The sequence below is a fragment of the Capricornis sumatraensis genome, chromosome 7 (genome assembly GCF_032405125.1).
Source record: "Capricornis sumatraensis isolate serow.1 chromosome 7, serow.2, whole genome shotgun sequence".
Lineage (NCBI taxonomy): Eukaryota > Metazoa > Chordata > Mammalia > Artiodactyla > Bovidae > Capricornis > Capricornis sumatraensis.
This window is the reverse complement of record NC_091075.1, coordinates 18010541-18036562: the sequence shown is the minus strand read 5'-3', so window position 1 is coordinate 18036562 and position 26022 is coordinate 18010541. Positions and strand designations below refer to the sequence as shown.

The following is a 26022-nucleotide window of genomic DNA, read 5'->3' as shown; positions in this document are numbered from 1 at the left end:
TCATACAGTTTAACAACAATAAAAACAAACATCCCAATTGAAAAATGGGCAGAAGACCTAATAAGCATTTCTTCAAAGACATACATATGACCCGTAGGCACATGAAAAGATGTTCAACCATCAATAATTATTAGAGAAAAGCAAATCAAAGCCACAATGATGTACTACCTCATACCAGCCAGAATGTTCATTATTAAAACGTTTACAAATAACAAACGCTGTAGAGGACGTGGAGAAAAGGGAACCCTCCTACACTGTTGGTGGGAATGTAAGTTATTAGAGCCACTATGGAACAGTATGGAAGTTCCTTAAAAAACTAAAAACAGAGCTACCACATGATCCAGCAATCCCACTTGTGGGCATATATTCAGACAAAACTATAATTCAAAAAAATACATGCAACCCCTATGTTCATAACAGCACTATTCTCAATAGCCAAGACATGGAAACAACTAAAGTATCTGTCAACAAATGAATAAAGATGCCGTACATATATACAGTGGAATGCTGCTCTGCCATAAGAAATAAAATACTGCCATACGCAGCAGTGTGGATGGGACTATCATACTAAGCGAAACAAGTCAGAAAAAGAAAAGCAAATACCATACGATATCACTGATATGTGGAATCCACCATATGACACAAATGAATTTTACAAAACAGGAATGGATTCACAGACATAGAGAAACGACCCGAGGGTGCCAAGGGGGCAAGCAGGGGAGGCATGAAGTGTGAGTTTGGGATTAGCAAATGCAAACTATTGTACATAGAATGGATAACAACAAAGTCCTACTGTAGAACACAGGGAACTATTAATATATTCAATACCCTAAGATAAGCCATAATGAAAAAGAAGGTAGAAGAGAAGAATGTGTGTGAATAACAGAATCACCTTACTGTACAGCAGAAATTAGGGCAACATGTAAATCAACTATACTTCAATAAAAAAATTTAAAAATTTATTAAAGGAATAAACCAATGAGTCCATACTAATGCAATTCACTGTAAGACTTTTGATAGGCTGTGTGTGTGAGTGCTGAAGTTTTTTCCTGCTGTTCCTCCCGTGTCTTTGGCCTGGGAAGAAGTGGTCAAACCAACAGTTCAAACCAATTGCCAGCAGACTAGAGCCCCTGCTGCAGAGTGGCTAGAGGAGAGGATGCATACATCAGAGACACGTCATACCCTCTGTGAACAGATACAAACCAGGGGAACCTTTCAGAAAGACTCGATAGCTAACACTGTAGGTAACTTAAAATGAAATCACAACTTCCAACCCCCTTTTCAGGAGAAACAGGAGATGGAACGCAATTGATAGATAAGAATTTGGAACTAAATAAGCCAATTCTTAATTATAGACAAAACATTAAGAAACCCAGAGGATGCACAGGTGTCCCCTAAGGATGTGGGCCAATTTGTGAGACTCTGGCCAGCATGGCTCAGAGATGAACTCAGATCTTTTTATCACTGGTGGCTCCCTTTTTCTGGCAACAAAGATATTTTTCTGGGAAACTGTGCCTGTGTTAAAAAAAAAAAAAAGCCCTTGCTACTTGATTTTCCACTGTCTGTTAACTTGTGACACACTTATAGTCAAGACTATTAAAGAGTTAAAGCAAAAACTGTTAGGAATCTACCTATCTATCTAGTACCAGAATTTTGGACTAATTTCTAGAAGATGAATTACATTTCTCTAAGGCCTATTCCTTCAACTGATTAAAATTAAACAACATCAGAAACTAACCCTTAATATTTTGTGAATGAGAACATAAGGCTACTCAAACAAAGGCTGAATGTCCTAGTCTGTATCCAAACTCCAGAGCTGAACATACACTTTGCTATGAGACTGGGAAATAGCTGTGAGGCTAACTTTCCCCAATATTCTAATATTAGCTCAGCTGTTAAAGGCCTCAGAGAAGGGGCTAGGTAGATGTTCTTAGCCCCTGGAACTGTGCTTTCAGTGGGGCTTGGATCCATGCACATTCTGTATAAACTTTTTGGCTCTTGATATACACAAGGTACAATTATTTAAAAGGAGGGAAAAGAACAAAAATAACAGAAGTTAGTTAAGAATGCAAATTCACTTATTGTAATTTTCCTGCAACCAGTAAAATAGGACCTTCAAATTATTTTTTTGTTCATTTTTCAATAAATATTACACGTATGTAACTACAAAGGGGTGAGGGTGGGAGAGGAAATGGAAGGAGAAAAGACACTCACCTAGTTCGGGTGCTTTGCTTAGCACAAATGCATAAGCCCAGAATTTGCTGACAGGTCCATTGTAAAAACCCTGGTCACAAACTGAATGCTTCAGGCCTTTGGTCATCACAGTGTACACCATATAAGCACCAGTTCGAAGAGCACCGAATATACTTCATAATGAAAAGAGAAAAGAAACAATATTCAGGAAAATAATTTCATGTCTGACATTAACCATTAGTAGAAGACTGCCATTGGCAGAAATAGGCAGAACTGCACCACAATCATTTGCATTTACCCAGAAGCATTTAAAAACGTTTTGTTAAGAGCAAGAAAACTGCTCAGAGCTTTATTCTGAAGGCCGTGCCACTTCACTCTTCATCCATGTTCCAAAAAGAGGTCATGGAAAAGGGGATTAGATCCAGGGCAGGATCTCAAGAACGCCAATTACCTTAGTGTTTCAACTTGAGAACGATCCCTTGGGGATGAGAGGGAATTGGCTGAAAACTTTTGGAATTATCTCAGTTCTGTCCCTTGCCCAATCATTCTCCAAATCCCCTGCCTCTGTTCCCTTGAATCTCTCTAATCCATTTTTTTCTCACAGAAGCCAGAGGAAGAAGGCTGAGCTCTACTGTCAACCCTGCAGCGCATCCAGGTTCACTCCCCTGAGCTCCCAGAACTAGGCCCTGACACTGTGCCAACACTGTTCTTCAGTGCCCTGTAATGTATCTGTCTCTGCGTAGTCAGAGGAGCTCCAAGTGCGGAAAAAGTCAGATCGCTGCTTGAGAAGTAAACTCACACATGGACTTGTTATCACGGAACTGCTAAAGAAACAGGAGAGCTCTGGAGTGTGTTGAGCTCAGCGACGTAAGTGAAGTATGAGAGGACTTGTCAACTGGAACACACAGGCTCCATCACGGTGTGAACCCCATAGACATGTGTCCCAGAGTTCACAAGCCACATGCATGAGTGAAGGGAGAGCTGACTGATCACGGGAGAGATGTGTTTGCCCATCTTTTTTTCTGGCAGCATTCCGTTTTTAGGTTCTAAAGTCAGCATAGAAAACAAACTTACGGTTACCGAAGGGGAAAGGGGGTTGGGGGAGGGATAAATTAGGAGTTTGGGAGTAGCTGACAAACACACTGCTATATAAAAAATCAACAACAAGGTCCTACTGTATAGCACAGGGAACTATATTCAGTATCTTATAATAAACCATAGTGGAAAATATGAAAAAGAACTACACACACATATACATATATATGTATGTATAACTGAATCACTTTAGCATTTAAAATGTCTTCAGTGTTGCTTGACTAAGTCATTCCACTTGGCTACCTCATCCACAAACATGCATCCGCTAGCGAGAACTAAAGGCCAGCTTTGCATAGAATAGAGGTGATGAAGTTGAATTCTTGGCAACTGCCTATTAATTAAGTGAGGACTCTATAAGCAGCTTCTCTAATAACATATGGCCTACCTTAAACAGAGTTACTCTTTCCAACACATAAAACCATTCTGCATAGGATTATTGGTATGATTTTACAGATCCCTGTTTAATCCTTCAGTGTCTTCCTGCTGAACACAGAATGTAACCCCCAGCTCCCTAATAGAAACTGCAAGACTCTGGATGGCCCGTCCTTCTTCACCCCTGCATCCTGCCACGCTCTTCCTGCTCCTGTGAGCCAATCACTCCAACAAGTTCTGATCCTTCCAGTTTTCTGCCTTAGGACCTGTGCATATGATATTTCCTCTTCTTGGGGAGCTTTTTCCTGTGTTTACTCGAAGGCTGCTCTTCTCACTCTTGTCTCAAAGAAATGTCCCCTCCTGGTGGAATGACCTAAAAGCCTTTAGAGTCAATAAACTTGTCCCAATTTGAGGATGGGGAGTTGGATTTCATTGGTACTGTCAAATAATGCAGAATTTTCCGTCTTAACCTGAATTGATTTTTCCTGTTTTGTCTTTATTCCACCTGACGATGGCTAAATTTCATATGAAAAGTTGCCACCATCACCAAATTATTAGCAAATTGGGGACTGATTTGCTGCTGTGGAAGGTAGTACGCAAAAATGGATATAGCACTTCTGCTGAGCCTACAGAGAGACTTTCTGTTTGTCTATTTGGGGACCAAGTCCCTTCCTCCTTCTCCATGTGATGATTTTGTCCAGGTTCTCTCAAATCATGATTGCCTCCAGGAAGGTGATCTTATCTTCAATTTAGGAGTAAATCCTAATTACCTAAGCAAGTTTTAGTAATCCCATTTCCCTTTCTCACAATGACTTGTTAGGGTGGACAATGGCCCAGTTCTAATCAATATGATGCGAGGAGAGAGCTGCTGGGGGCCTTCTGGGGAAAGTTTTCCTTGCTCATTAGCACATACTATTTGGAAGAGCAGCAGATGTCTTGCCACCAGGAGGAAGCTCCCTTGAGGATAAAGTTTAGTCAGAGAGGATCTCAAAGTATTCCTCCAAGGTGTGACTGACCTGCTGAATGCGCCAATCTTTCAGTGACTTTACCACAAGACTTCTTGGCTTGGGGATACAGCTTCCTTACTGTATAAGCCATTTGGAGGCCTGCTTTTTATTATTTAGACCCCAGAGCATCCTACTTTCAGGAAACTTCTGAACACTGGTTAACCTTTTGTGGCTATCAAATATGTCTTGGTCACAGATGCTGCTGGTGAACCACCTACTGTATCAGTTAGCTGGTTTTCATAGATACGTCAGTGGGAGACACATCAGTGATTTCTATGCCAGTTGAAAGCAAAGAAACACACACTTTACACACTTTAAGATGTATCAGTCCCTGCTCCTGAGGCCCCAGATCTGTGACTTTTCTGAACAACCAACGCACTGTAGAGACCATGTCTTTCCCTGCTGAGCCCCGCCCAGCACACCCAGGAAGCAGAGCCCTTCCTCCACCACATTTTGCTGCTAGACTATGTGCTTCAGACATGACCATAGTAGATCCAAGGAAAGGAGTTTTGGAATGATGATTTTGTTTATCTTCCTGAGTTTCAAAAGTCACTGTAGTTTAACTATACCCGATAGTCAAGTATTGGCACAGCTATTCATTCTTTCACTTGTTAAATACTCATTGGCAATGTTCCAGGTGCTAGGGGGACAAGAATCGGTACATTAACACTGGCTGCTGCTAGCAGTCCTGGAAGAGGAGGTGGCATTGGAGTTAGGTTAAATAGGTATCCAGACTCTGAGGGGAGGGCACGAAGGGGAGGTCATCTCAGAGCACTGCAGAATTAAAAGTTTAGGTCTCACAGTGACCCACAATATTACTGGCAACAAGTCCATAGCTCATCTTATTGTCCCATATCGGGACATGCGCCTCCCCGCCTAAGCTCTGAACAATAAGGCTGACTCAAAACAGAGGACAGTGCATTTTTCAGGGAAAACCTCAGTGCCAGCCGTCGGGCGCATGTGTCTGAGGGCAAAGGCGCTTTGTTGTGGTGTGACAATGCCACTGCCGGGGAGCCATCAGGGAGCTGCTTGGCCAATGGGCTGATTGTTATTTGTGGGAAACCAGTACCTCTGGCCCTGGCATATCTCAGCCACTGTGCGCTTTGGAACCAGGCAGCTTTCTGTTATAAGTGGGCACAGGGTTCTTAGACTGGGAGACTTCACCAACATGTACTTTAAGGGAGGAGGCTTTTTCCCCTCCATAATTTACATCATATTGCTATGATGCAAGAGATAAATATACAGCTTATGTCTGGCTATTCCCAGTCCTTACTCATGCTCATGGCAGACAGTATTCTTACCAATCTTGACACACTTTCCAGGCCACGTGCCTGGACCACTGAGCCGATACCCATAGATTAGAGTTGCAAATTCCAATCACAGGGCTCTCATTAGTTTCATGACTAGACAAATTACTTAACCTCTCTCAGTCTTTATTCATCTGAATTAATACCTAATTTGTAAATTAGTTCTATAAATTTTATAGGACAGTATAAGTAAGGTATTTAGTTAGCACACAGCCTCTCATATGCAGGTGCTGAATAAATTATTATACTATTATTTCTTTTTTTATTATTTATTGTTATCATTGCTGCTTTACTTTGTCTGTCCTTTAGTGTTGAAAATCACTTTTAACTTCCTCCAGTTAAGGCTAAATATCCTTAATTGAAATTGTCCTAATTGGAAGTCAAGGAAATTGATAAATGGAGAATTTGATTGGCACTGAGATCCAACCAGTCCACTCTAAAGGAGATCAGTCCTGGGTGTTCTTTGAAAAGAATGATGCTAAAGCTGAAACTCCAGTACTTTGGCCACCTCATGCAAAGAGTTGACTCATTGGAAAAGACTCTGATGCTGGGAGGGATTGGGGGCAGGAGGAAAAGGGGACGACAGAGGTTGAGATGGCTGGATGGCATCACTGACTCGATGGACATGAGTCTGAGTGAACTCCGGGAGTTGGTGATGGACAGGGAGGCCTGGCGTGCTGCGATTCATGGGGTCGCAAAGAGTCGGACACGACTGAGTGACTGGACTGAACTGATGATTATTCATGTTATTATGTGTTTTATTCTTAAGTGTTATGGGCATTTGCTAACAGAAAGAAGAGATTGTTGGTATAGAAAAGCTCCTGGTTCATGTGAAATTTATCTTTTGATCAGATGATGAAGATTGTAAATCTAGGGCTTCAAAGAGGCTAAGAGTATGGGCCATTGTATTTAATGGGGGCATGTGACTACATGCATCATCACATCCTTTTCCCAGCTGTAAAGTCACACCAGCATCCTTTTTTTTTTTTTAAAGAAATACATCATTTTTCTTTCCTGAGTCTAGTTTTGATTAGAAGAGTTAATGGAAGAGGGGAGAGCTCAGTGGAGGTAGATGTTCCTGCCCTGCTTCAGCTACTGGGTCCTATTAGACACAATGCAGGAAGATCGGGAAGAAACCACTGTCCTGATTAACTAAGGTGCTTCTCAATCAGATGTTCTAGATTTCTGGCCCAGAAGAACCCTGTTTCATCATTATTACCATTTGCCACAGCATGTACTCAAGGAGGTGCCAAGAGTGCCCACTGGACTCCTGCTGTGACACTCTGGGGATGGAGATGGGAACCTATTTTGTACCGTACACAGATTTCTGCAATGCCTGACTATTGGACAGCAAGCTGGTATTAGACGGACAATTTTAAAAATACATTTTAAAATAGGCACCTACTTACAACTGATACGCTGAATAATCACGATGGCACTAGCTTGCAACTTCTTAGTATGAGACTGAGAACTACTCCCTGATTGCCTGTGGATGACACACGGGCACTGGTGAAGAAAGACTGACTCATTTATTGAATCAACATCTATGTCATCAACATCCACCAAGTATCAGATATTATAATCCACTGGGGCAGGAAGAGACTCTCTACAGCTCATTATAAGTGGTAATAAACATATATATATATATTATATAAACAAATTTCAAATTCTGAGAGAAACAACTCACGGTATAAACACTGGGGTCCCTTCTAAAAAAGCTTGAGCAGTATGGCTAATCTTTCAAACCCACACTGTGATCATGAGGTTTGACTATGTATTTACCTGAGAAAAAGTTGAATAACTGTATTCTAATCTTCCAATTTTAGTGCCTTCTGGAAGTCAAAGTGGAATATCTCAGTAATGACTATAAGAATTCCAGAATTCTACCCTGAGAATAAAGAGCCTTGGGTATAAATCATCAATAATACTTTCAATTATTTCTGCATAAACACTAAGAGTTGATAAAACCACTTTTGCATTGCTTCCTTCTTGGCCCTCAACTTAAATGTATTTAGGGCTCAAAACAAGGATTCTCAAAGATTTTTTATTCTACAGTGCCAACCACCCTGGTCTCCCTTCCTCCACCCCCCACCCCCTGCTAACTCAATAACCAAAGGTGCAATCCCTTCCAGTATTGAGCAACAAAAATGTTTCATTACACTTGTATTTGTCATCAGGAAAAAATATATCTACCAGATCTTATCAGTTGTCAAAAAAATGAGGATGGCTGATCTAACAGTAGCAACTTTGTAAACATGGGCGAGGCCACTGATTTCCCTGACAACAAACTTTAACTGCCATTAGACTGTCTTAAAGTGCAAGTGAAGTTGCTCAGTCACGTCCGACTCTTTGCGACCCCATCGATTGTAGCCTACCAGGCTCCTCTGTCCGTGGGATTTTCCAGGCAATAGTACTGGAGTGGATTGCCATTTCCTTCTCCAGGGTATCTTCCCAACCCAGGGATCGAACCCAGGTCTCCTGCATTGTAGACAAGACGCTTTACCATCTGAGCCAGACTCTGACAACTGTCCTAGACTCTGACAGTTTCCAGAATAGGAAGAATACTCAATGATCCCTGAATACGTTAAAGCAAATCAATGAGAACCAAAATATTACAGTGCTTATGACACGGAATGAAGGCATCTCCACATCAGTATCTTGTCTCTACCGACAACCCACCTTTCCACACTTGAGGACACATATCTGTAATAGAGAATGTCTCCTTTTGTGTAGTCTAGACTGTTCCTTGCTACAAACACATTTTCCAATAATAATATAGCAAGTCAAAGTCTGAAGCTTTTTTTTTTGTCCAATAAACAGGCAGTAAAATGGGGATGTATTGGATTGGCCAAAAAGTTCCTGCATATTTTTCTGTACAATACTATGGAAAAAAACCAGAATGAACTTTTTGGCTAACCCCACATAATGTAGTTTTTAAAAATTTATTTTCTCTACTTCTTCACTAACAATTCAGAGTGCACAATTTCACTTTTTAACTGAGTGGTTATTTATAGCTGTGACTGATTGCTCTTGACTTGGATATTTAGTTGCATATCTCCATTAGCAAGTTTGAAGTTTCTTTTGGATCAAGAATGTTGATATTAAAATTGTATAATGTAATGCATATATATATATATATATATTTCTTCTTGAAAAAGAAATGCAAGAAGGCAAAGTAGTTGTCTAAGGAGGCCTTAAAAATAGCTGAGAAAAGAAGAGAAGTAAAAGGCAAAGGAGAAAGGGAAAGATATTCCCAACTCAATGCAGAGTTCCCGAGAATAGCAGGGAGAGAAAAGAGACTTCTGAAGCAAACAATGCAAAGAAATAGGGTAAAACAACAGAATGGGAAAGACTTGTGATCTTTTCAAGAAAATCAGAGATACCAAGGGAAAGTTTCATGCAGAGATTGGCACAATAAAGGACAAAAATGTCAAGTACCTTACAGAAGCAGAAGATATTAAGACGACATGGCAAGAATACACAGAACTGTACAAAAAAGCTCTTAATGACCCAAATAACCATGATGGTGTGGTCACTCACCAAGAGCCAGACACCCTGGAGAGTGAAGTCAAGTAAGCCTTAGGAAGTATCACTACTAACAAAGCTAGTGGAAGTGATGTAATTCCAGCTGAGCTATTTCAAATCCTAAAAGATGATGTTGTTAAAGTGCTGCACTCAATATGCCAGTAAATTTGGCACACTCAGCAATGGCTACAGGACTGGAAAAGGTCAGTTTTCATTCCAATCCCAAAGAGAGGCAATGCCAAAAAAATGTCCAAACTACTGTACAATTGTACTCATTTCACATGCCAGCATGATTATGCTCAAAATCCTTCAAGTAGGGCTTCAGCAGTATGTGAACCAAGAATCTCCAGATGTACAAGCTAGATTTAGAAGAGGCAGAGGAAGCAGAGATCAAACTGACAACATATGCTGGATGATAGAAAGAGCAAGGGAATAAAAAAAAAACCAAACACATCTACTTCTGCTTCATTGACTATGCTAAAGCCTTTGACTGTGTGGATCACAACAAACTGTGGAATAGTCTTAAAGAGATGGGAATACCAGACCACCTTAACTGCTTCCTGAGAAACCTGTATGCAGGACAAGAAGCAGCAGTTAGTACTAGACATGGAATAACAGACCGGTTCACAATTGGGAAAGGAGTAAGTCCAAGCTGTATATTTGTCACCCTGCTTATTTAACATATATACAGAGTGCATCATGTGAAATGCTGAGCTGGATGACTCAGAAGCTGGAATCAAGATTGCTGGGGAAAATAACAACCTCAGATATGCAGATGATACCATTTTAATGTCATAAAGTAAAGAGGAACTAAGGAGCCTCTTGATGAAGGTGAAAGAGGAAACTGAAAGGCTGGCTTAAAACTCAACATTCAAAAAACTAAGATCATGGAGTCCAGTCCCATCACTTTACAGCAAAAAGATGGGGAAAATGTGGAAACAGTGTCAGATTTCATTTTCTTGGGCTCCAAAATCAACACCAACGGTGACTGCAGCCATGAAATTAAGACACTTGCTTCTTGGAAGAATAGCTATGACAAACCTAGACAGTGTATTAAAAAGCAGAGACATCACTTTGCAGACAAAGGTCCATATAGTCCAAGCTATGATTTTTCCAGTAATCATGTATGGACTATAAAGAAGGCTACACACCAAAGAATTGATGCTTTTGGACAGCAGTGCTGGAGAAGGCTCCCAAGAGTCCCTTGGAGAGCAAGGAGACTAATCCAGTCAATCCTAAAGCAAATCAACCTCTTAATCTCTTTTGGAATATTGCCAAATTACTAGGACAGCAATAACTCCAGTGCAAGACAAATAGCACTGACCCATTAATTCCATTGCACAGTCTTAACTAGAGTTCACAACTGAATATTCTATTGGAAGGACTGATGCTGAAGCTCTAATAGTTTGGCCACCTGATGCGAAGAGCTGACTCATTACGAAAGACCCTGATGCTGGGAAAGACTGAGGGCAAGAGGAGAAGGGGTTGACAGAGGATGAGATGGTTGGATAGTATCACTGACTCAATGGACATGAGTTTGAGCAAACTCCAGGAGATAGTGAAGGACAGGGAAGCCTAGAATGCTGCAGTCCATGGAGTTGCAAAGCGTCAAACACAACATAACAACTGAGCAACATATATATATTCATCAAAATTGAAAATATACACATCTTTTGAAACCTAGCCTTTTGGGACAACATGGGTGGACCTTGAAGTGGTTTAATAGGTAAGTGAAAAAAGTCAGACTGACAAATTCCATATTGTTTCACTCATATGTAGAATATGAGAAAACTAATAAACTAACAACAAAATAAATGAATAAACCAAACCAAACAAAAAAACACGTAGATGCAAAAGAGAGAAGGTATTAATTACCAGAGAGCAAAATGGGTAAAGGGGATCTACTGTATGGTAACAGATACCAGAAGTTTGCTGGTGAGCAAGCTGTAAGGTAGACAGAAGTAAAATTGTTACGTATTGGGTTGGCCAAATGTTCATTTGGTTTTTCTGTAAAATCCTGTGGAATAATCCAAATGAATTTTTGGCCAACCCAGTACCAGTGGGCTTCCCTGGTGGCTCAGATGGTAAAGAATATGCCTGCTATGCAGGAGACTAGGGTTCAATCCCTGTATCAGGACGATCCCCTGGAGAAGGGAATGGCAACCCACTCTAGCATTCCTGCCTGGAGAATCCCATGGACAGAGGAGCCTGATGGGCTACAGTCCATGGGGTGGCAAAGAGTCAGACATGACTGAGCGACCAGCAACTTTCGATACCCATAAAACTTGTAAAATATTATGAGCCAATGTTACTGCAATTTAAAAAATTGATTAAAAAAAAAAAGATGGCTAAGACATAATATAAACCTCTCAATATAACTGACATGAAATGATTAAATTAATTACAATGAAAATAATATAGCAATAAAATATACCAGGTACATTTGCCTTAGGTGTTGACATAGAAGAGCTCCAGGATATGTGGTGATTAAGTGAAAAATATAAGGAACAGAATATTCTATAGGATGATCCAGGTTGTAAACATTTTAAAAAGATTATACATACATAGACTGAGTTCAGTTGTAAAAATATATAAGAAGGTAAGTCACATGAAACCAGCTTCAGTTCTGCTAACAAGTGTTTAACTAGATGGTGGCATAGTATTTCACATTTAAAGAAATTTATTGAGTCCCTACATTATGAAATTTGATTTTCACAACAACTTCATGTGGTACCACTATGGTGTGGTATGTAACCTTCATGGTTACATAGACAAAGAGAGAAATAGGCATGGAGACGGCAGGGGACTGGCCTGAGATTACAGTTACTAAATAGCCGAATCTTCTGACTATAGCTCCAGTCCTTTACCCTTTATCCAGACCTGACCCTGAACTTGCCAGGAGGCTTTCATTTAGTATAGTGATTCTCAAGTTGACTGGACATTACAATCATCAAGATGCATGCTAAAACAATTCTAATAGCCAGGACCCATCTCATACCAATTCACTTAGCATCTTGGATGTGGAAGCACCTATGAGTGCTGGCTCTGAATTAGGGGTGTCCTGGAGACTTTACCCTGCAGACTGCCTTCCACTCCCTACTCCACGAGCCTTTGGATGAAGCCGTCCAGGTAACTGATGAAGACAGATGCCTGTCTCTGCATCACTGCTGTCCTAGGTGAGAGCTCTTCTCCCTGAATTTCACCACTGATGGGACGCCATCTAACTTATGCCTGGGTGAGTGGAGACTTGCTCATGACTAAGGTTTATTGACTGTCACCAACATATGGAAAGAACAATGTGCTGATTCCTGGACTTTTAAGATGGGAACAATGAGATAAAGTCTTACGATTAGTGATCCTAATTAAGTATGGCAGAAAATTAAAGAAAGAGATTTGAATGAACTAAAAAGAACCTGAAAATAAATGTGGGCATAGTAAAAATTAATGTTGAAGCAAAAAACTCACCAGAACTACAAAAGTGGTTACATATCTTGTTTCTACAGAAAGCTTTGTTCCTTTGAGAAAACTCTTAATCTCTTTTGGAATATTCCCAGATTACTAGGCAATGGTAACTCCAGTGCCAAGACAAATAGCACTGACCCATTAATTCCATTGCACAGTCTTAACTAGGGTTTGCAACTGCAAGAAGAAATCAAACTTTTTTTTTTCCACCTGAGAGATGATTAAGGAAAATTTCACTGGGAGGGTACTTGAATAATGATATATAATATTATTTGTATAAATGGTCTCTCCCCTGACCCAAAAACTGAAACAAAAAAGAAAGAAAGTGAGGAAAGAAGAGAAAAGTAACTATGATGCTCAGCTTTCCATATCCTTAAAACTGGGGACTACGAATGTCTTTCAGGATTTGAGCCCTAAAATTACATGAGATCATGTTTTACCCATAAGAAAGGGAGGAGACATAAGCCATAAGTTTCTGCTGTCTATGTGCCCAATTCCTTTTGTTGGGCTGTTCTAAAAATCCATTAGACAAATGGATGCATGAAATGAAAAAGAATTGCAGCAAGGCAAAATGGCTGTGAGGAGGCCTTACAAATAGCTGAGAAAAGAGGAGAAGCTAAAGGCAAAGGAGAAAAGGAAAGATACACCCATTGAATGCAGAGTTCCAAAGAACAGCAAGAAGAGATAAGAAAGACTTCTTAAACAAACAATGCAAAGAAATAGAGGAAAACAACAGAATGGGAAAGACTAGAGATCTCTTCAAGAAAATCAGAGATACCAAGGGAAAGTTTCATGCAAAGATGGGCTCAATAAAGGACAGAAACAGCAAGGACCTAACAGAAGAAGAAGAGATTAAGAAGAGGTGGCAAGAATACACAAAAGAACTGTACAAAAAAGGTCTTAATGACCTGAATAACCATGATGCTGAGGCCACTCACCAGGAATGTGAAGTTAAGCCAGGCTTAGGAAGCATTGAAAGTGAAAGTGAAGTCGCTCAGTCATGTCCGACTCTTTGTGACCCATGGACTATAGCTGGGATTCTCGAGGCAAGAGTACTGGAGTGGGTTGCCATTTCCTTCTCCAGGAAGCATTACTACAAACAAAGCTAGTGGAGGTGATGGAATTCCAGTTGAGCTGTTTCAAATCCTATAAAATGACGCTGTTAAAGTGCTGCTCTCAATATACCAGCAAATCTGGAAAACTCAGCAGTGGCCACAGGACTGGAAAAGGTCAGTTTTCATTCCAATCCCAAAGAAAGGCAATGTCAAAGAATGCTCAAACTGCCAGACAATTGCACTCATTTCAATGCTAGTAAGGTAATGCTCAAAATCCTTCAAGCTAGGTTTCAACAGTACGTGAACTGAGAATTTCCAGACGTTCAAGCAAGATTTAGAAAAGGCACAGGAACCAGGGATCAAATTGCCAACATCTGCTGGATCATCGAAAAAGCAAGCGAGTTCCAGAAAAACATCTACTTTTGCTTTATTGACTATGCCAAAGCCTTTCACTGTGTGGATCACAATAAACTGTGGAAAATTCTTCAAGAGATGGGAATACCAGACCACCTGACCTGCCTCCTGAGAAACCTGGATGCAGGTCAAGAAGCAACAGTTAGAACCAGACATGGAACAACAGACTGGTTTCAAATTGCCCAATCGCAGCCAATATCAACACCAGAGTTAAGAGACTGCCTGATAAATGACTCAGGACTTGCAGCCATAAACTGAATGCATTTCTCACTAAAGGTGAAGAATCAGTGGTGAGTGGTTGGAGGAAAGAAATAGAAATAAACATCAGTACAAATGTCTTGGGATAGGAATGCTACAAAGCATGAGAGGAGGAGGATGAAATCAGAACACTTCTCTATAACATACTATATATAACTATATGTTATAGGATGTATCAAGTTTTCATTCTTGTTGTTCAGTTGCTAAGTCATGTCCCATTCTTTGGAACCCCACAAACTGCAGCATGCCAGGCTTCCCTGTCCTTCACTAACCCCCCAAATTTGCTCAAACTCATATCCATTGAGTCAGTGATGCCCTCCAACCATCTCATCCTCTGTCATCCCCTTCTCCTCTTGCCTTCAATCTTTTCCAGCATCAGGGTCTTTTCCAATGAGTCAGCTGTTTGCATCAGGTGGCCAAAGTATTGGAGCTTCAGCATCAATCCTTCCAGTGAATATTCAGGATGGTTTTCCTTCAGGACTTACTGGTTTGGTCCAAGAAAGAGTCTTCTCCAGCACCATAATTTGAAAGTATCATTTCTTCAATGCTCTGCCTTCTTTATGGTCTTCATTATAGAATCATAATGAACTCAACCATTATCAACAAACCCTTTTAGGAGGTTCATAGAAATTTCAGATTAAGGAACCCATTGGTATTGTTTCATGTAAATATCAGAGTTCATAATCCTTACTTGAATTCTGAGACAAGAATCTGCACTCAATGTAAGTAAAATCATCGCACATATATCCCTTTACAAAAATGTAATCAGATTGTTTCTACCTAGGTTTATTCATTTAAAAATACTACTACCTTTTTATTCCTCATGGTGTGAAAGTTCCTATGATCTGCTGACAAACACACAACATCAGTGGGAAAAACCAAAAATGTTCCTGGAGATTTAATCCATCCGGGCAGCTGGTTTACTTCAAAAGAAGAAACAACTAATTCTCCCATCAGAAGTGCTAAAGCTAAGAGAAAGGGACAATATCAATGGTTGGAGAGAATGGGGAGCAACTGGAATTTTCACATGCTGTTGGTGAGAACTTAAATTGGTATAAGCTCTTTGGAAAACATTTAAGCCAAACCCTCTGACTGAGCAATTCCTCTCTTAAGTAAAAACTGAGCAGAAATGCCAACATAGTACACACTAAAGGACAGGTATTCAAATGTTCACAACAGCATTATTCATAATAGCTACACAGTAAAGACCAAATGTCAACCTACCACAGAGTAAAATAAATGAATAGATGAAGTACTATAGAGTAATAAGAGCAAAGCAACAACTTCTACATGCAAAACATGGATGAGTCTCACAAATGTAATGAATGAAAGAATCTGGACACCCAAGGATATGCATTGTGTGATCCTATTCATGTGAAGTTCAAATACAGGCAAAGTCAGATTGGTAGTTACTTTTGGAGAGATAACAGTTGGAAAGGGGGACAGAGGGAAGCTTCCGAGGTGCTGGTAATATTCTATACTTTGATTGGGGTGGGGATTACACAAGTGAGTTCACTTTGTTAAAAGAAAAATCGTTGCGTTCTACGTTAATTATTGTGCATTTTTTCTGAATATATATGAATATCTCAAATAAAAAGGCTTACAGAAAAAAAAAAAGTGATATGAGAACTGATGAAAAGGAGCCACTCTGGCCAAGACCTGGAGAAGAACGTGACAGGGACAGGTGACAGCAGAGCAGGAGTGAGCTGTGCGTGCTTGTGGTGTGAGGCTGGGAGGTGACAGAGGCAGGAGGGAAATGCGCTTCAACAGGTGGACAGGCCCAGCACTGGTAGGGCCTTTGAGGGTTTCATATGCCACAGTGATAGTAATATTAAAAATTAACAATCAACGTCATAAAATGTACTTCATTCTAACTGCACTGCACAGACATTGATGGATTTTAAGCAAGGGAGTGACACGATGTTGATATACATTTTTAATGATCACTCAGACCACTGTGTGAAGAATAGACTATAATACAATCAAAGACAACCACAATAATTAATGTAACATTAATAGCTAATCATAAGGACTTCCCTGCTGGTCCAGTGGTTAAGACTCCACCTTGCAATACAGGGGACTCGGGTTCGATCCCTGATTGGCTAAGATCCCACATGTCTCAAAGAAACTAAGCCCGTAGGCTACAACTAGGGAGTCTGTGAGCCCCAGCTGTATCCCAAAAGATCCATCATGACTTAATGAAGATCCTGAGTGTTGCAGCTAAGACCTGATAAGCCAGGTAAATAAACAAATTTTTTAAAAATAGATAATCATATATAATGAAGACTAATGTGTAATTATGAATAATATTAAATAATTTATCATTATGTAAGAAATCTACCAGGGAGAACATTTAAAAGGATATTATATTTCTATTTCCAAATGAGAGAGGTGGTCACAGCAGACATGAGCAGAAAGCAGCAGACAAATCTGTATGCCTGAGAGGATGCCCTGGACCACTGTGAGTGGGGCCAGATAACAAGGAGGAAGACTAAGATTTCTTGCCTGATGAACAAGAATGGATAATGATGCCAGGTACTTAGCAAGAGAGGACTTGACCTAATAGTGAACTTATCTGCATGTTAATGAAGTCATAGTGGGGCATGGGCGGAGAGGAAATGCAGACCTCTGTGTAAGGACATAAGACAGGAGAGGCCTACCATATGCACATCTAAGTGCAGATGTGCTTCTAAGTGAAGATGTAGCTTTAGATGAAGGGAAGTTTGCAGTTTAGGGAAGAGATCAGGGCTGGACACTTCAGTATAAGAGTCATCTGATATTTAAACATGGGCTGAATAAGGTGAGATCCCTTAGGGAGAGGACGGAAATAGAGGGGAACAGAGCCCCTGACTGAGCCCTAGGGCACTTTGACTTCTAGAGGTCAGAGCAGAGGGGTGCAATGGAGCACCTACTGCAGAGGGAGTGAGGAAGCTGCTGGAAGGTTCACTAGAGCTGTCACCTGAGCAGAGAGCTGCCTGATGAGGGTGCAGTCAAAGCTTACTCCCTCCACTGAGCCTCGTAAATAGGACGCAATCAGGCCACCCTGATTGCAAAGTTTGATAAGCTTTATTAAAAAGATAAGTAATTACAGCAGATAGACTTTAGAAAATTCAGAAAATACAGAGGAAAAGACCAATCGTGATCCTATAAACATAACACAATGGTTATAATTTTTATGACCTTCCAGTCTTGTTCACTTTCCATTCATGGTTGAACTTAGAGTACCCAAGCCGAGCAGCCTACCTAAGTACATTTCCAACTTATCATCAGCAATTTTCCCATATTTACCCAGTTTTCCTGAACCCCGTATTTAATATCTGCATCATGATTCCACCGGATGTTTGCACTGTAACTTACCACTCCCTTCTTTATTTCTTTCTATATTGCTTATTTAAGTGCCAATAATGCCGCCATAAATATCATTATACAGGAAGCCTCTCCTTGTTTGACTTTATTTCCTTGCAATATATTTCCCATGGTGAAATTTTGAGTTCAGGGACTGGCTGTGAACATTTTCCATTAAACAGGTTCAGGTAGTGTTGAGTTTGAGGCCAGATGTGGCAGCCAAGAGAGAAAATCCAGACTGATAATGGAATAGGAACTCAAGACTTGGCAAATCATGTGTGCATGTTGAGCGGAGGGGGGTAGGGTGGAGAAACCAGAATTACGGAGAGATTTCCCTCACAGGAAGTCATAGTGGAGGTCTGAGACACTGTTAAGGGGCGGCTGGCTTTGCCTCCCCTGGCTCTGCCAAGATGGCTTTTGGTCGACCAGGAAGCTGATTGTGATATAACGCACCTGAGTGAATACTCCATGGTGCTGGAGAAAGTCTGTAGAAAGGCAGAGGCACAGTAAGAATGCATGAGTAAGGATCAAGCGTGCTGGCCTTGGCAGTCAGTTTGTCACCCCTGTAGGGCAGCTCACCACACACTGGACATCTTCTGAAAGCCTTTTGCTGTTCTATTGCCAGTGTGTGTGTAGGGCTATGTATGTGTGTGTGTAGGGGGGTGGTTATCTAGATTTCGGGTTAGGGGATAGGGTGATGTCTCAAGAGCCCTGAAATTACACAGAAATTTTAATGACAGTAAACCATGGAGGTCAATAAAAATGCAGATTTCCAAGCTCTACCACCAGAGGCGCCAACTTAGCAGCTTTGGAGGAAGACCCAGAACTGGGAATTTTTAATAGACATTCCAGATGTTTTGATGCAGTTTAAGAAACAGTCGTTTCTCCTCCTTCCCTGGCTCGTAAGATCATATTCCCCCTCTTATGTAAGCTACTCACAAAGTCTTTCTGGAATGAGGACTTTTATTTCTGATTTTCTCAGTTATGTGACTAGCATGGCATTGAGCAGACAGTGTGGGTTTTTGAGTCAGACCAACTAAATGTGGTCCTGTCACCTATAAGCCGTAAGGTAAATTTCATCACTCTAAGCAAAATAGCAATGTAGATGCATTTTACATAGATTTGGATCATGACATTGTGAAATACTGATGTATTATATGATATCAATCAGGATGTACCTAATATGTGAAATTTGAAGGATGACATTGTGAAATACTGATGTATTATATGATTATCAATCAGGATGTACCTAATATGTGAAATTTGAAGGAATATGAATCCCCCACATCTAAAATACACTCAAGAATCATACAATTTCAAAGCTGGTGGACCTGATTTAAACTACCTTTACAGTGTTGCCCATGGGCACACCACATCAATGAGGAACAGAAATACCCAGAGCTTTGGTCATTATCTTTTGAACCACTTTTTCGTTCAGGTACCTCAGAGGTCTTAGTGGTGATTTTGGTGACTACCGGGGGCTGTCAGTTTAACAATCATTGTTGCTAAATTATAACAATGCTATTTGAGTAGTCATTAAGTGGAGGGGTTAGTGGTAGAACAGAAAAATGTGTTAGAAACCAAGAACTTTCAAATGAAGAAACAGAAGTTAGATATGATGAAAAGTTACTCTTAGGTATATATTTGTTGTATTTAAAGTTATTCCTATGGGAAAATGCTTTTGAATTATGAAAGTTCTAAATTATTTGAAATATCCAAAGAACTCATTTCATCTGGAAAATCTGACCTCCCTAGGAGAGTATTTTCTGTTGTGAGGATGAATACAACAGTGTAGATAAAGTGACCAGCATATACCATCTGATCTGGTTATTAGGTTTGGAAATTTAGAGCAAAACCTATCATTTCTTCTCTATTCTAAACAAAGGGGATCTGTTCACTTTAAACCAGGGTAATCTTTAAAAAATTTGGAAAATAAGGAGCTTTCAAGACAATAAAAATTTCCCATTCAACATTGAGATCTACTTCTGTTTCCCTGTCCCAGCAAAGGCTTTCATGAATTACCTAAATAAAAGTCCCAATGAAGCCTGGTTGAAATTCTCAGCTCTTTGATTATTAGGGGAGCCTAGGAGTGGATAATGAGTCTGATTTCCTCTCTTTCTGTTGTCTGTGGTTTTGACTGGATGGTTGTCTACTTGGCACTCTGTTAGTCAAAGCAAAAGGACCATTTTTGAGAAAATTGCTCCTTGGAAATATTCTTTTTAAAATCCAATCACTATTCTTATACCTTGGCCCACATTTCTTTCCTACTACAAGATCAGGGTTTTCTGAATAGCCTGAAACCTTGGCAGTTCTAGAGGGTAATTATCCTCACTTTTGGACTTGATCCAATACAGGAAACAATAAAAGACTTCCGGAAGGTTTTGCAAGCCCAGCTGGCTCTGACACTTCTCATTCTGCAAACATACTTGAATGAGTTTCTTAGTGTGCCTGTCACTAATGTCACAGCAGAGACACTCGGCCTTGCCTTTTCTGTGTAGCTACTTAAACTGCATTAAGAAATAATAATTTAAAACTTACGGTGGGTTAGAGGAGGAGTTAAATTTTTAAAGTAGCTCCTGTTTTTTGGTTGGTTTTTGGTACAAAATACTTTTAATCAAAGTGATTTCTACTAGTTTTGTTTTGTCAAAAGTGCTCATTTTGTCCTTAAAAATCAGTCACTTTGGTTCTAGTCTTTCCTTTTGAATAAAGATTAAAAAAAAATATGGTTTTATTTATTTTAAAAACATTTTAAATTATAAGTCTATTTAGGATTTATAGAACATCTCATAGGGTTCTGCCCAGAAGTTTCAAGGAAACATGAGACAGTGGTACAGAAGCTTACACAACCTTTGGTCATTTCTCCTCAAAGCCTTCAGTGGAACTAAACATGGAGTTTGTTTTCACCGAAGCCAACATCAGGGTTTTATGGCTTGTATATTTCATGAGAACAAATATTACTTTCTATCCAAATGCCGAGTGCAGCAAGAGTAAGTAAAAGCAGGACTTACTTGGGTATACTGGTGTTTTAATGTAGAGACTCTATTATTTAACTTAGCCAGAACTTTCACAACAGATTTCCGTTTCCTTTAAAAAAAAAAAAAAAAAAAGTCTTTTTTTGGGGGGGGTTATTTTATTTTTTCCCCTTTCTGGCAGATGCTACTTTGATAAATATTTCAAGTGATAATCACATATTTACGATAAAGTGTTTTTAAAAAAATCAAAATTAATAGTTCAGCCTTTTCCTCATGAAGAAATAATGGACACTGTGTATGAAAACATGCATTTGGCTGAATATAAAACTCTACTAGACTGCCTACACACCTGGTGTCCATTTCTACTGGCAGTTTCACAAACGGATCAACACTGCATCTCTGCATTTCTCAATAATTGAAATCACTAACAGATCACGTGCCTTTTAAAAAAAATTTTAGATGCAGGCATTGGGTGCTAACATTGTGAACTATATGGGATTCTTGCTCAATGAGAACTTGTCATCAGATGAGCCATATTTCCTCCTCAGAGCTGCTCCTTGTTCTGATGTGGTATTGCATCAGGACAGCAAGTCATAAAATTACCAATGAGGTGCTCCTAACCAAAGGGCCATGGGCTGCAGAAGAGCACAGCCGTGATGATGACTAGGACTATGAGGAGGAAGAGAGCAGTAATTTACCCCAAAGGGCAGTAGGTTCTTTGCAGCAATTTTCTTTGTAAAACACAATAGGCTTTAGGTTTATTGCCTAACAATAAGCATGGGAAGATTACTTAAACCTCTCTGAGATTCAGTTTCCTCATTTGTAAATGGAGAAAACATATACCTCAAGGCAGCTGTGAAAGTCAGCTGGTGAGCTAAGATCCCATATACCAGAGATCATGGCCATTAAAGAAATGTTAACTTAAAAAAAAAAAGCGGGCATGGGTGTACCTATGGCTGATTCTTGTTGACGTTTGACAGAAAACCACAAAATTCTGTAAAGCAATTATCCTTCAATTAAAGAAATAAAGTGGCAAAAATATAAATAGATAAGCATCGGTCCTAAAAAAAAAAAAAAAGAAAGAAATTCACAAGGCAGGAAAATGGGTATTTGCTTTAACTTTTAATGACTTCAAACTTTAACCCCATTCTCCTCAACGCATTTAAGGAGAAGTCCTTAAGGAGTGCAGGAAATGTCATACATTTACATCCTAGAGGTGTCAATCCGTGGATTAGTGCATGCCCAAGTGCAATTCCCTCACTGCTGTGTGACGAAAGATGGGTTTGGTCTCAGCAAGAATGTAAGTGGTGGTAAGAACATCTTGAGAGGTTTAGATGCAACCTCCTGGGCCAGGCTGTCCATTCAAAATTGGAAAAATTCTACAGGGTTTTTCTTTCTTTTTTAAAGAGTTTTAATTATATTCTTTTTAAAGGCAAAATTTTATTTTCCTTCCTCAGTACTTCTTTCCTGATCTCTGTGTCTTTGACCTGGATCTTTTTGAAATTTTTTTTTTCACCAAGTCAGTATAAACTATATTTTAAAGCAAAACCCTTTCAGAGAACCCGAATCCCTGCCTCCTGCATAAGAGAACTCTGAATAGCTAATGATTCATAATTTCTTCAAGTGATAGGCAATTCTCTAAGCTGTACTGACAATTTCTGCTGTGGGTTAACACATATATACCTAGAATCAATGGACAGTTTTCTCCAGCTACTGTAATCACGCTGCTCATCTGCTTCTCAGAACAAAAGAAAACAAAAAGCCACCTGACTGTCCACTATGGTACTGTTAATAATGAAATAAAAAAGAATAAAAGAAAATCATGCTGTTAGGAAAATGCAGCATGACAGCTATGAAGTATTATGCTCCAAATCAACCATTTGGGTCATATCAATTTGTTTCTAAACCCCAGGGCTCTGAAAACTATAAAGGAAATAGTGGATTGCAATGAATACAGTGAGGACTGCTGGGGTACCACAGCCTCCACCACAAATAACCATCCAGTCCTAAGCGATGAGAAGGCATCCAACAGCCCGCATCAATTTTCACTCAAGAGTTGGTAAGACAAACGGCAGGAATCAGCTTCCAAGAAGAACCAGCAATCGATTAAAATAATCCATCTGTTGGTAGCATGGACCACAAGACACGTTAGTTACCAGGGAGAAAACTGGGTCCTTCTATCACATGCAAAATCAAGTGGGATGTGCGCAGCCTGTCAACTTTACAGCATCATCAAAAATAGATGAGCAGTTACTATGTGGAGTTCTTGGCTGAAATACAGAAAATAAAAATAGCTCTCATGAAAGGACTGCTGATACTTTGAAGATGGTGGTCAGAAGTTTCCTGCGAGAACTGTTTCATATTTCCATTGATTCTGACAGCTGTGGTTAACCCTAGGGTGAGTTATCAATGTTTCTTTCCTGAACCCTCATCTCATGTCCTCCCTGTAGTTCACTCTCTACTCACACTCATGCCTTGAGGACATGTGGACCTTGAGAAGAAGGAAGTTTTCTCTCTCCATATTTCGGTTAATTCTGTGCAAACAGGCCTTTCCAGAACAAGCTTCTAGTCCTTTTCCATGTTACTCATTTTGCTTCCTTCAGCCAGTCTACAATTGCGGTGATTCTAGTTACTTCATTTGATAAGGATGTCACGTCACCTGAGGCACTCTAGATTATGCAGTTAGGGGATTTTATGAACAGTTAGGTCTGAAGAGTTTTGAGGATTCAGTTTTTTGTTCAATATCATATATTTTTTAAACCCTGCTAAACAAGGATTCTTTAAGAATTTGTGAGGTAATACTGCAAATTTATAAGCAAAGTAATCCTTAACTCAGCTTTAACTCAAAATAATCCTTAACAAATGGTTCAGAATTATAACACTTATATCCTAAATGACTGAAATCTCTTCAAGAACACTCATGTTATTTCTCACACAAGTTTCAGAAAAGCTGTTATTCTAGCTATTTAAATACTAATTCCTTTTGGTAAAATGATTTAAAATGCCCTATGTGTCACTGTTCTACATTGTTCTAGCATCCTGTAATACAAACATATTACTGAAGTCCTATTTTCATCCAGACTCAAATTTATTAATTGGATTACACAAAATTAAAATTATGAGGAAAGAATCTCAAGCTTAACATTATCGAGAGGGCATGCACCAAAATATTAATAGCAAATATATGTGGATTTCTGAAAGGAAAAGTTTTGTGTTTGTGCTTTTCCGCAGTTACTAGTTTTACGAACAGCGAATTCTCACTCTTATAACTATAAAAAATCATTTAATAAAACAATGACTACTGGATCCCATTTCCAGCTGTAAAGAAGCAAAGGTTAGCAGACAGACTAGTTCTGGAAGCAGGAGGCCACTGCCGCCTGGACTCATTAACCTGCAGCTCCCTTCATGCACACACTGGGGACAGTCTAGGTCCTCTCATAATTTACAACAAACTATACACTTTTCTCTTATTTGGACCAGATCATGACACTATGAGTTGATTTTTCTCTTAATCTGGAGTGGCAGAGTGACCTGCAGGTCCGTGCCATCCCCAAGGAAGAGGCCAGGGCTCTGCTGAGAGCCCAGATTCCCCCTGCAAAGCAGGGTGATGTTTGCTCTCCTGGCCTTCCTCAGAAAGCACCTCTTACAGCAGCTCTGAATCCTCCCCTATAATGGACATCTTAATTTTTTTAAAAGCAAAATATTAAGCATTTAGTTAATCAATCTAATTACTCTTTTCCCAGGAATACTGGAAAATCCACATTGTTCCTGGAGTCAAGGGAAAAGCATATAAAATACCCTATTTCCCTCTTTGGAAAGAAGACTTTTCAAAAAAGGCAAGGAAATTTACAACTATTCATAAATCTCTTTTCATTTCCTTTTTTCATTTTGAAAAGCTATTTTTTTCAATGCCTAGGTGGACACTAGAGACACAGCAAAAAAAATCAGACAAAATCCTTCCCCTCATGGAACTCAGAGTTGAATTACAGACCGGAATGAGCAAGATTAGCAACACACACAGTGGCTGGAAGGTGATCCGTGTCAAGGAGAAAAGGGAATCAGGACAGTGAGGAGCGAGGGTGGGTGTTTGTGTGATTTTAGACAGGGAGGTGGGAAGGTGAGATTTGAGCCAAGGTCTGAAGGAGGCAAAGGACAGGCTATTAGAATAATGGGCAATGAATGTTCCAGTTGAGAGCCCTGAGGCAGCAGCCTTGTTAATAGGTCTGAGGAAGAAGGGAGCTGCCACTCTGGCCTGAGGGATGGGAGAGGAGGAGAGGTCAGACAGGAACAAAGGCAATTCTGTGCACCACTCTGCAGGCCTCTGCAAGGCACCTCCAGCTCCAGGACATCAACCCTGGATTTCTTGAAGCACATCTGTACTTTCACAGGTGAAGCCTGATGATACCAAAGGAAGACTGGACTGGGGTCTGTCTGTGGCAGTTGATACAAGAAATATAAAGCATGGACAAGTGCAATGAATAAAAACATTGATTACACATGACTGGAGAAGTGGCTAAGTGTGAGATTTTTATTCATTAATTCAGAAATTGTGCGCATGCCAGGGTGTTCCAGGAACAACTGGACACAATTCTGGCCCCAAGGAACTCACATGGCCCCTCAGTGGTACACAGATAAGGTCGCATATAGCCTGGCTAACTGACCATCAGCAACAAGGTCGATAGAAGCTGAGATGATCAGAGAATCCTTTACAGAGAAGACACTCTAAAATGGATAAGACTTAAAAGGGAGGGGGGCAGGGGAATGGAGGATGAATGGAGAAAGAGGAGGGATATTGGGTTCAAAGATATGAAATGAGCATGGGCAAAAGTATGCATTTTGGGGGGCAATGAGGCGGCAAGTTGGCTTGAATGGAAAGCTTGTATAGGGCAGTGGTGAAAGATCCATCAAAGAAAGACTAATTTTTGATGGGCAGGTTGAAGTGTCAACCTAAAGGCAAAGGCATTTCAATTAATGCTTAAGCAGGGAAATAAGTAAGATATGTAGAGTAGCTTTGATG

The 26022-nt window shown here is 40.0% G+C and overlaps 1 protein-coding gene across 1 annotated transcript in view; it reads right to left on the bottom strand.

Annotated features, from left to right (window-relative positions):
* Positions 1–26022, bottom strand: part of ELOVL6 (ELOVL fatty acid elongase 6) — a 139205-nt gene that overhangs the window by 14808 nt on the left and 98375 nt on the right. Inside the window, exon 3 of the mRNA XM_068975091.1 lies at positions 2215–2366. Within this exon, the coding sequence (XP_068831192.1) occupies positions 2215–2366 (152 nt within the window). The remainder of the gene's footprint in view (positions 1–2214; positions 2367–26022) is intronic.